The 10,066-nt window shown below is 42.2% G+C and overlaps 1 protein-coding gene across 1 annotated transcript; it reads right to left on the bottom strand.

The window, feature by feature from the left end:
• Positions 1 to 497: 497 nt before the first annotated feature.
• Positions 498 to 9,796, bottom strand: LOC143136108 (uncharacterized). Its single transcript, XM_076296611.1, has 5 exons — positions 9,650 to 9,796; positions 7,728 to 8,042; positions 7,314 to 7,508; positions 5,461 to 5,510; positions 498 to 2,650 (listed from the first exon to the last, which is right to left on the bottom strand). Exons 2-5 carry the CDS (start codon positions 7,996 to 7,998, stop codon positions 1,913 to 1,915), a joined length of 1,254 nt encoding a protein of 417 aa, XP_076152726.1. The 5' UTR covers positions 7,999 to 8,042; positions 9,650 to 9,796; the 3' UTR covers positions 498 to 1,912.
• Positions 9,797 to 10,066: the final 270 nt, after the last annotated feature.

Raw genomic sequence — 10,066 nt, 5'->3', positions numbered from 1 at the left:
CCAAAATCCTGAACCACCCCTTTAAGGTGCATGGTATCATGAACACCAATATGTCGCACTGGACTATAAGTCATATTTACAAATGTTCCAAATTATTATGCAAATTACATTATTAAGCATGCCACAGGTTTCAAGCAATATGGGAAAGAAAAGGGATCTCTCTGCTGCTGAAAAGCCTGCCATTGTGCACTACCTCAGACAAGGTATGAAAACGTAGAATATTTCCCAAAAACGTATGCGTGATCATCGTACTGTAAAGAAATTTGTCGCCGATTCAGACCACAGGCGGGTTTGTGCTGACAAAGGCATAATAAGGAAGGTTTCTGCCATAAAAATGTATAGGATTAAGAGAGCAGCTGCTAAAATGCCATTGCAAAGCAGCAAACAGGTATTTGAAGCCGCGGGTGCCCTGTAGTCTCAGGATCCTCAAGAAGTTTGCAAGTGTGCATAGACCTACTATTCGGCCACCCCTAAACAATGCTCACAAACAGAAACGGTTGCAGTCAAGTCAACTTTATTTATATAGCGCAATTCAAACACAGAGATCATTCAATGTGCTTTACAAAAGCAAAAAAGAATATCTGATAAAAGCATAAAGGGCAAAGAATCAGTTTAAAAAGTAAAGAATAATGAAAAATAATGATAAGACGAAGAAAACATAAAACACACAAGGTAATACCACATACCGGTAAAAGCATACAAGGGCAATAATTGAAAAGCGTTTAAAAAGTAACGATTAAAACATAAAAAACATAGAATGATTATACTAGTCAAGAACCCAGTGTACAGCACTCTATGAAGATTCTTGAAGTTGTTCCAAACTGTTTGCGCACACAGAATTTATTTCCTTTCAGAGCCAAAATGGCCGACCACAGGGCTTGATAATACTCCATGAGGGGGACTAACACCCAAATAGTTAACACTCAGAGTTACAAAGAAACCCGGTAAAGCTGCAACTGTCCAACTAATCAAAATACTAATTTGATGTTAGGAAGGTGGTTAGTTGATTAGAGACTATTTTTTTTTTCAATAATTTTGCCAATAAAAGGTATATTGGATATGGGCCTGTAGTTGTTTAGCATGGTGGCATCTGAGTTATTCTTTTTGAGAAGGGGGCTTTACAGCAGCTGTTTTCAGGGACTTAGGAAATGTGCCAGACAGTAATGATGCATTTACAATGTGAAGCACATCAGCTGCTATGAGGTGAAGAACAGATTATAAAAAAAAATGGTAGGTAGAGTGTCTATGCCACATGTGGAAGAGTTGAGGTTCTGGACAGTTTTTACAAGAGTTTCATAGTCTAAACTCTGACATCAAATTAAGTTCCCCTTCCCTTGAAGCTGGAAGTTCCAGATGTTGAGAAGATATGTTCGGTCATAGCTGTCTTGAGTTCTAATGGAACATTATCACCCAGTGGGCTCAGTAATACATGAAGACTAATTTTCAAACCAGTATCATTGGGAGGTTTGTTCAATAAAATTCAAATTATACTCTTAACGGTTTGACTTAAATTATTGTCATTTGCATCAACTATTTAGGAAAATCTGAGAAAAAAGTAATTTGCATAATCATTTGGAACGCAGTCTACAGTGCAGTAAACTACAGTACAGTGTTCTGGAGTCTTTAGAGCAGAGTGAGTCCAGAGTTCTGGAGTCTTTAGAGCAGAGTGAGTCCAGTACAGTGTTCTGGAGTCTTTAGAGCAGAGTGAGTCCAGTGTTCTGGAGTCTTTAGAGCAGAGTGAGTCCAGTACAGTGTTCTGGAGTCTTTAGAGCAGAGTGAGTCCAGTACAGTGTTCTGGAGTCTTTAGAGCAGAGTGAGTCCAGTGTTCTGGAGTCTTTAGAGCAGAGTGAGTCCAGTCCAGTGTTCTGGAGTCTTTAGAGCAGAGTGAGTCCAGTCCAGTGTTCTGGAGTCTTTAGAGCAGAGTGAGTCCTTGGGAATTCTTGCGTGTTGTACGCAGGAATTCGTTGATCTTGTCAACACACTCTTTCAGTTCCCCCCTGTCCATGTCAGGAAAGTGTCGCCTCAGTGTAGAAACCACGAAGGTCTTCACATTTTGAGGCAGTGATCGTTTACCTCTGGAACCATCCCAGTTTGTGGTCTTGCTCCATGCCTGGTAGTTCTCCTCCGAGATAATGTGTCTGAAGAGCAGGCATCCATATCTGCCCACTTGGCCGAAGCTCATTTGGAGGAGTCTAACATGGTCTTCTGGTCCAACATCACGCAAGCTCACATCTGGCCATTGACCGGTCATTTGGATGCTGTTTGTTAAGGAAGAGGAAATGGCCGATGGAGACATCTGACTATCTGAAGAATCTACTTCTGGTGCAGGTGTTGAGGCGCGTCTGGGGATTGATCTCGCAGGCGTAGAGTTAACCATACGTAGAACCGAATGCAGTTCTCCTATCCCAGCTCTCATCTCTTCCACAAGCAGGCCTGGACTGGCCTCGCTCAGCCCCTGTATCTCTCGTCGGAGGTTGTCTGCCTCCGCTCTGCTGGCTGACAAGTCAGCTTTCAAACTTGCATTCTCGGCAAGCAGTTGAGCTACTCGAGCTCGTTCCGATGTAAGATCCGCTGTCCTCGCGGCTAGGCGGCTTTCCATATTAGCCATCCAGCCCTTATCGTCACACAGCAGCACCTTAGAAACAGCTGCCTGTATTTAAATGGAGAAAAGTCATGAGTCATGGCTTAGTTAAGCGAGGTCGTCTGACTTGTTGGCTACACGGCAAAAAATGAATTCTAACCAAGTGTTATTGATCTTATATTAAGATTAAAAAATCTATTTGGTATTGTTTCTAGTATGAAGAGACTTACCTAGCGCCCTCTCAAAAGATCATTTTGACTTAAAATTTGCTTGTTTTCAAGAGATATCTTAAAAAAACTAGTTGGTATTGTTTTCAGTATAAAGAGACTTACCTAGCGCTTTCTTGTGAAATCATTTGACTTGATTTTTAAAAAAAATTTACTTATTTTAAGATATCTCTTGCAAACAAGCAAATTTGTCTGCCAGTGCGTTGAGCAAATTTGTCTTGATAAGACTCCTTAAAATAAGTTAAAGTCTTCTTAAATCAAGTCAAATGATTTCACAAGAAAGCGCTAGGTAAGTCTCTTTATACTGAAAACAATACCAACTAGTTTTTTTTATCTTGATATAAGATTAATAACACTTGGTTAGATTCTGTTAGATAAGCAGTTTTTGCAGTGTATTATGTACACTCATCCTTAACTCATTGAGTGCCAAAAACGTAATAGTACGTTTTTAGCTTTTTTTTTTTAATTTACGAAACTAGACACTCTAATACACCTTATATGTGATTTTGGGAACTCTGTGATGAATAGAAATGAAATATATGACGATCTTGAAACTCATGAAAACGCACAATCTGGACATTTTATCTGGACATTTTATCATAACTCGGTTGCCGCTTTGGGTCGAATCAGTGACGCATGCACGTCAGGTCAAAACCAGGCAATTTTCGTGGGTCTATCACGAGGTGGCAGTCTCGCCAGGTCTCACTGATCACTTCCCGGAATGTTTACACGAGTAAGTAACAGGCAACACTTCATATTTCATGAAAGACGTTATATCTCCATTTCTAGAAAAAAACAGCGATTTTGATGAAAACTAGCCACTGTTTAGCTTGGGATTTCTCAGGAACAGAGGAGTGTAGAAATACACGGTTTGCACCCACTGAAGCTTAAAGTCTGACCTTTTAATCGAGCTATTGTACGTGTTCATAGCTATAACACAGAATATGCTCTGGCTGTACAAAAATCATCAACAATGGTCTAGACTGCTGGCACTCTAGGACAAAGCTCCCGAAAACAGCTTGGCATTCAATGAGTTAAGCACAGTGTTGATATTTGATTTAGTTTAGTATATTTAGTATTTCATTTTTAGTATCATGTTTATCTTCTACTGTCTATTGTACAGTGGAGTTTTTTTATTTGTATATTACTTGTATTGCTGTAAGTGCATGTTGTGTGTGATGTCTGTATGCTACTGAGACCTTGAATTTCCCCATGGGGATCAATAAAGTATCTATCTATTTATCTATCCATCCATCTCAGTACCTACCTCTGCAACTGGCTACTGGACTTCCTCTGTCAGAGGCCTCAAGTAGTACGTGTTGGCAACAATACCTCAAGCAGCATCACACTGAGCACAGGGGCCCCCCAAGGCTGCGTGCTCAGTCCGCTGCTCTTCACCCTGCTGACGCATGACTGCACTGCAACCTACAGCAACAATCACATAGTGAAATTTGCTGACGACACAACTCTGGTGGGTCTCATCACCAAGGGCGACGAGACTCAATACAGGTTGGAGGTCGACCATCTGACCACGTGGTGCAGGGACAACAACCTCCTGCTGAACGTCAGCAAGACCAAAGAGATTGTTGTTGACTTCCGGAGAGGTCACACCCAACACCTGCCACTGACCATCGACGGTGCTGTGGTGGAGAGAGCGAGCAGCACCAAATTCCTGGGGGTGCACATCAGTGAAGACCTCTCCTGGACCACCAACACAGCATCACTGGCGAAGAGAGCTCAGCGCCGCCTGTACTTCCTGCGGAAACTCAGGCGAGCAAGTGCTCCACCAGCCATCATGACCACATTCTACCGAGGCACCATTGAGAGCATCCTCTCCAGCTGTATCGCTGTGTGGGGCGGAAGCTGCACTGAATACAACAGGAAAGCCCTGCAGCGCATAGTGAACACAGCTGGAAGGATTATTGGTGCTTCACTCCCCTCCCTGAAGGACATTTACACCACCCACCTCACCCGCAAGGCGACCAAAATTGTGAGTGATGCAAGTCACCCCGCTCACAATCTGTTTGATCTACTGCCCTCTGGGAAGAGGTACAGAAGCCTGCGCTCCCGCACTACCAGACTCACCAACAGCTTCATACACCAAGCTGTTAGGATGCTGAACTCTCTCCCTCCTCTCCCCCCTCCACCCTCAGCTACATAACATCCTGGACATTGGACCCACAAATGGCCGCCTGCACCACTCCACTTGCACACTTGTACACTTTGCAACTTGTTGTTGTTGTCCTGGAAACACAACACTTCTGCTGCTCTTACATAACTTGCACCACTATGCCACTTTATTTCTTACTTAGGTCAAACAGAACTACCTCAGCCTCTTATTGGCCTGACTTTGCACTAGTATTTTATTTTATTGACTGTCTATGCACAATTTCAACCAAATTTTGCTGCTCTTATTTTTTCATTATATGTGCCCTCTTATTTACTTATTTACTTACTTTTTTGTTTACTTGAATGTTATGTTTGTCTGTGGACTTAAAATTGTTAAAATATGTCTTGTCTCCACCGTGGGATAGTGAGAAACGTAATTTCGATCTCTTTGTATGTCTGGAACATGTGAAGAAATTGACAATAAAGCTGACTTTGACTTTGACTTTGACTTTGATCTTGTAGACTATACAGGATAAAACGTACCGTTTTTTTTGTGACGAGACGCTTTGCTGTGCCTTGCTGCAAAGATGATGCTGGGGAAGATCCAAACACACATGATCAATTAGTTAGGCCTACTTAAATTGTCTGGTATGAAGTTGTCAATCAAATTACCTAATCAACATGCACTCTCCACTAGTTACCATTTATTGCTGTAATGTTAGAATATGTGATGGAACAATTGTAATGGCTTTACAGGTTACCAGAACACATGGTAAAGACCAAAGAAATTAACTGGCAATTACAATGAACTTACTTTGCCCATATAATCAACTATTAGTATGAACAACATTTTAACAATGTCTAAATACATAGCATTAATTAAAATGTTAATTTTTTTTTTAAATATGTAAAATATTAAAACAAACATAATATCTTGTAAATTATGCCTGAAATAAAAATTTTCGAAGTTAAATGTGGTGTAAGAGTTACTCATCTTGTATGAAAACGAGTTGATGAGCAGTAGGCTAGTTGTATTGATTATTAAAACGTAAGAGCTAAAGCGCAGCGGAGGGGAGTTGCCTCCGCCCAAGTCCATTAATTGGACTGGACACACCTCGAAGGCCGTTATCCCGCTTATCACCCGGTTGCCACTGTAAACACTGGAAACACGCGGTTCTGTTTAAAAAGAAGCTCACTAGTTCAGCTTGTTGTACAACTTTAGCATGGACAGTTAGCTTGTTTACAGTTGATTCCATTGTTGGGAAGCCTGCAACCAAAAGATTCTAGAGTGCTGCAACCGTCGTCCTACTATGGTTGTTATAGTTACCATTCATAAGCATTGATATGGAACGGTGTCCTGTTATTCAGAATTAAAGGCCACCCACCAGCCAATCAGAAAAGAGTATTTCTTCTCTCCGGGTGATAAGATTACATATGGAATGTTAAAACAGAAGCCTTGTGGGGCCAACTATGATGCTGATGATGGAAATCTCTTGAAAGGGTCTATATCCAACTGCTACTAGTAGATGGCTGTGGTTAGTGTTAATTCAAAGTTTTATTTAGGCTATTATTTAGCATGCAAGGCTCCCGCTCCCCCCCCCCACCCCTCATCAGAAGTGAGGGGGACGATTGTAGTCTCTTCAAAACTCTGTACGTCATATCCCCTGCGTCCTCCGTGCAGCCGGCGCGTTTGTGTGAAGGGAATTAACGCCCTGTCTCATACAGATGCCCGTCTCAAATACTACTGAAGGGAATTAGCGCCCTGTCTCATACAGATGCCCGTCTCAAATACTACTGAAGGGAATTAAAGCTCTGTCTCATACAGATGCCCGTCGAATTAAAGCTCTGTCTCATACAGATGCCCGTCTCAAATACTACTGAAGGGAATTAACGCCCTGTCTCATACAGATGCCCGTCTCAAATACTAGCCAGTGCAGTTTGGCAATTTGGGAAAATAAAAGCCCAGGCTAGTATTTGACGTATCGCGATGCATCGAGGAATCAGATCACTGACATGATAATCGTAATCGAATCGGGAGATCAGTGACTATTCACACCTCTAGTGTGTGTGTGGTGTGTGTGTGTGTGTGTGTGTGTGTGGTGTGTGTGTGTGTGGTGTGTGTGTGTGTGGTGTTTTGTGTGTGTGTGTGTGTTTTGTGTGTGGTGTGTGTGTGTGGTGTGTGTGGTGTGTGTGTGGTGTGTGTGTGTGTGTGTGGTGTGTGTGTGTGTGTGTGTTTTGTGTGTGGTGTGTGTGTATGTGTGTGTGTGTGTTTTGTGTGTGTGGTGTGTGTGTGTGTGTGGTGTGTGTGTGGTGTGTGTGTGTGTGTGTGTGTGTGTGTGTGTGGTGTGTGTGTGTGGTGTGTGTGTGTGTGTGTGCGCATGTTTGTAGTCTCTTACTGGTCTCTGGCTGATGTGCTGCTCTGTTGATCTCCGTCTGCATCTCCCCCTCTTTCCTTCGCTTCTCTTCCTCCTTCCCTCGCTTCTCTTCCTCCTTCCCTCGCTTCTCCTCCTCCTTCCCTCGTCGTCCTTGTGGTCTACAGCAGTCCACCAGCACCACTGATACCCTCTTCATCTGGGCCAGAGACACGGGGTCTGTGGGGAACAGGTCAGGTTAGGAGCTGAGGACTGCAGTGCAGATGTTGAAGCACAGTGTATGGCTGACATTGTAGCATCTACATATATATTTTATCTTAGGTGATTTAAGGAAGACATGAAAATTGTAGGATTGTGATTGTCTAACTCTAACACAAGAAAAGGTGACAGTGTTGAAACTATTGTTGAAGTGTCCAGGGGGTGTCGGAAAGGACTTACCTCTATAATCAAACTCGTTTTCCTCCTCTTTCTTCAGCGTAACCGCCGTTGTCTGTTGTGTTTCAGTACCGCTGGACTCTGCGACGTCTATCTCAATGTCAGTTTCACAGTGTAGCCCTACAAATGGCTTTTCTTCATCGTGTTGAAATGCAGGAATATGACCATACTCCTCCTCTTTTATATCTTCTTGCTTCACCATCATGCTCAGCAGGTCAACCTGCTGCATTTCAGTAACGTTACAGCCAGAACTAAACGGAAGCCCGAGATCCATGTTAACAACGGACCATAGATGTTTCCATGCAGATTTTCTGTAACCTATAGTCAGAGCAACACAAAAACAATAGAATGCATTTCAAGATATTTTCTTCATTTCGAAAAGAATGCAACAAAACATTTAAAACAACAATGCTAATGGTTTGAAATTGCGAGTTTGATTGGCTTCACTCTTGAACACATAGACAGTATATGCTTGAAGAAAACAAGTGAATGAATAAATAGTATAAACTCAAAAACAACCATATATTCAAAACTATCTATAGCCTACGTTCTTAGATTAAAAGAGTTCACTCCAAATTATTGTCTAGGTGTAGGTGGTCATGAAATAAATTAGTATCAACGTAATAGCCTATTGTCTTCCATAACTCCCCAAAGTGAAATATAATTATCTGAAATGCAATGAATTTCAATGGTCATTTATGCCTGGTATTTAATCTGTGTAGCCAGGGATGGATTGCTGCACGGGCCTACCGGTCCCAGGCCCAGGGGCCCAAGGGGTCAGGGGGCCCTGAAGCCCAAGCCTTTGCATGGAATCATTGCCTCAATATCAACAAATCAGAATTTAGGCTATGAATCTGACTGATTGGCCATCCCCAAAAAGCACCAGAATACAGGAAATCACATCAAACAAATTAAACATTTTGTGGGGTGGGGGAGGGGACCCCCCCCCCCCCCACACACACACACATATCCGACAATTAGTGGGGGGCCCTTAATACATCTGGGCCCAGGGGCCCTAAAGTTCATAATCCGCCCATGTGTGTAGCACACAGTTGATTTGACATTCATAAACAATCGTCGACACATGAAGCAGTTTTAATTATTAGCTGCCTATAGGCCTACAGGCTACAGAATTATCCTTTGGCTTGCATCAGATATAATATAGCCCACTGGCAAATATTGTCACTGAACAGCCTACCAAATGTGCATGACCCTTTATCAACAGTAGACATATGTCTTACATTAAAGAGTTTAACTAAAAATGCCATTATCAAGGTGATAAGCTATGTTGCCTTAATATTTCGTATGGGAAGCGAACCTGTGAACACGCAAGAATGTAACCTAATTGCTTAGGTATGCCGTCTCGCTGCACGTTACGCCACCACCGAACGTAGATGACGCAGAGTAGCAAGATTTCTAGAACCACACGCATGTGAAGTTAAAACATTTTAAGCCGCATAATCTGCATACATTCTTTGGAGCTAGTGAATTTGTAAATCCATGATTGGTGACACTGTCGGAAAAAAACATTTGTAGGCCTACTTCTGTTTTTGAAGTTGTAGGCTACAGGTGACGAAAGCACAGGTTGACGGAACCATCTTTTTAGACTCGTTTTCCGACTGATTGTTTTTTTTTGCAACACATCTTAATTTAGCTTGAAAGTTAACCTGCTACGGAACAGGTTAGTTCTGTGGCATACATTCCCATAGTTACCAACCTAGGATTCACGTTAACCTCATTAATTGAACGGAATTCTCACTAAAATGAGCGAGACTTATAGAAATAAACCAGGTTTGGCCTTAAGCGGGGTTGATTGAATAGGCTACCCCTCTGGCTTATAGTCACTCTACAAACGCTACGATGTAGCACTTCTAACTATGATCAATAAATCAGCCGCTGTAATTGTGTATAAACACGCAACTTACCTCAAGTAAGAAACTCAATTAAGTTCTGCAGGCGGAGATCAGTTAACCTTCTGTTTAGGTCGCATAAAACGTGAAAAGGTGTTTATTCCCGCAAGCATTTGTATCCTTGAAACAATCCTGCAAATCTTTCACAAAGAATTCGTCGTCTTCTTCTTCTTGTATGGCGGTTGGCAACCAGCTTTGAGGTGCATTACCGCCACCATCTGGACTGAAGTGTGGATCAAGAGCTCAACACTGTTATTTTTAATAACCCATTATCTTCAAAAAAGAAAACAAAAAAATCCCCAATTTAACCAGATCTGCTTTGCAGTAATATCAAAAAGAGTAGGCTATCGAATAAATGAGTAGCAGATCTCTGGAGGGAGATCTGGACCGGGTGAACCTTGAACCACTTCTAGGTTTGACTACTCTGCTCCA

The sequence above is a fragment of the Alosa pseudoharengus genome, unplaced genomic scaffold (genome assembly GCF_046254945.1).
Source record: "Alosa pseudoharengus isolate Yale_2024_CS ecotype anadromous, Long Island Sound unplaced genomic scaffold, YU_APseudo_1.1 YU_APseudo_1.1_scf_1, whole genome shotgun sequence".
NCBI classification, from domain to species: Eukaryota; Metazoa; Chordata; class Actinopteri; order Clupeiformes; family Clupeidae; genus Alosa; species Alosa pseudoharengus.
This window is presented reverse-complemented; position numbering and strand designations above follow the sequence as displayed.

What these genes read in the sequence shown, in the direction of transcription:
- LOC143136108 (XM_076296611.1), bottom strand. Translation starts at nt 7,998, where the DNA reads ATGGATCTCGGGCTTCCGTTTAGTTCTGGCTGTAACGTTACTGAAATG. An exon ending in AGCACATCAGCCAGAGACCA is followed by an intron (nt 5,511 to 7,313) that starts GTAAGAGACTAC and finishes GATCTTCCCCAG; the next exon opens with CATCATCTTTGCAGCAAGGC. An exon ending in GTCTCGTCACAAAAAAAACG is followed by an intron (nt 2,651 to 5,460) that starts GTACGTTTTATC and finishes ATTTAAATACAG; the next exon opens with GCAGCTGTTTCTAAGGTGCT.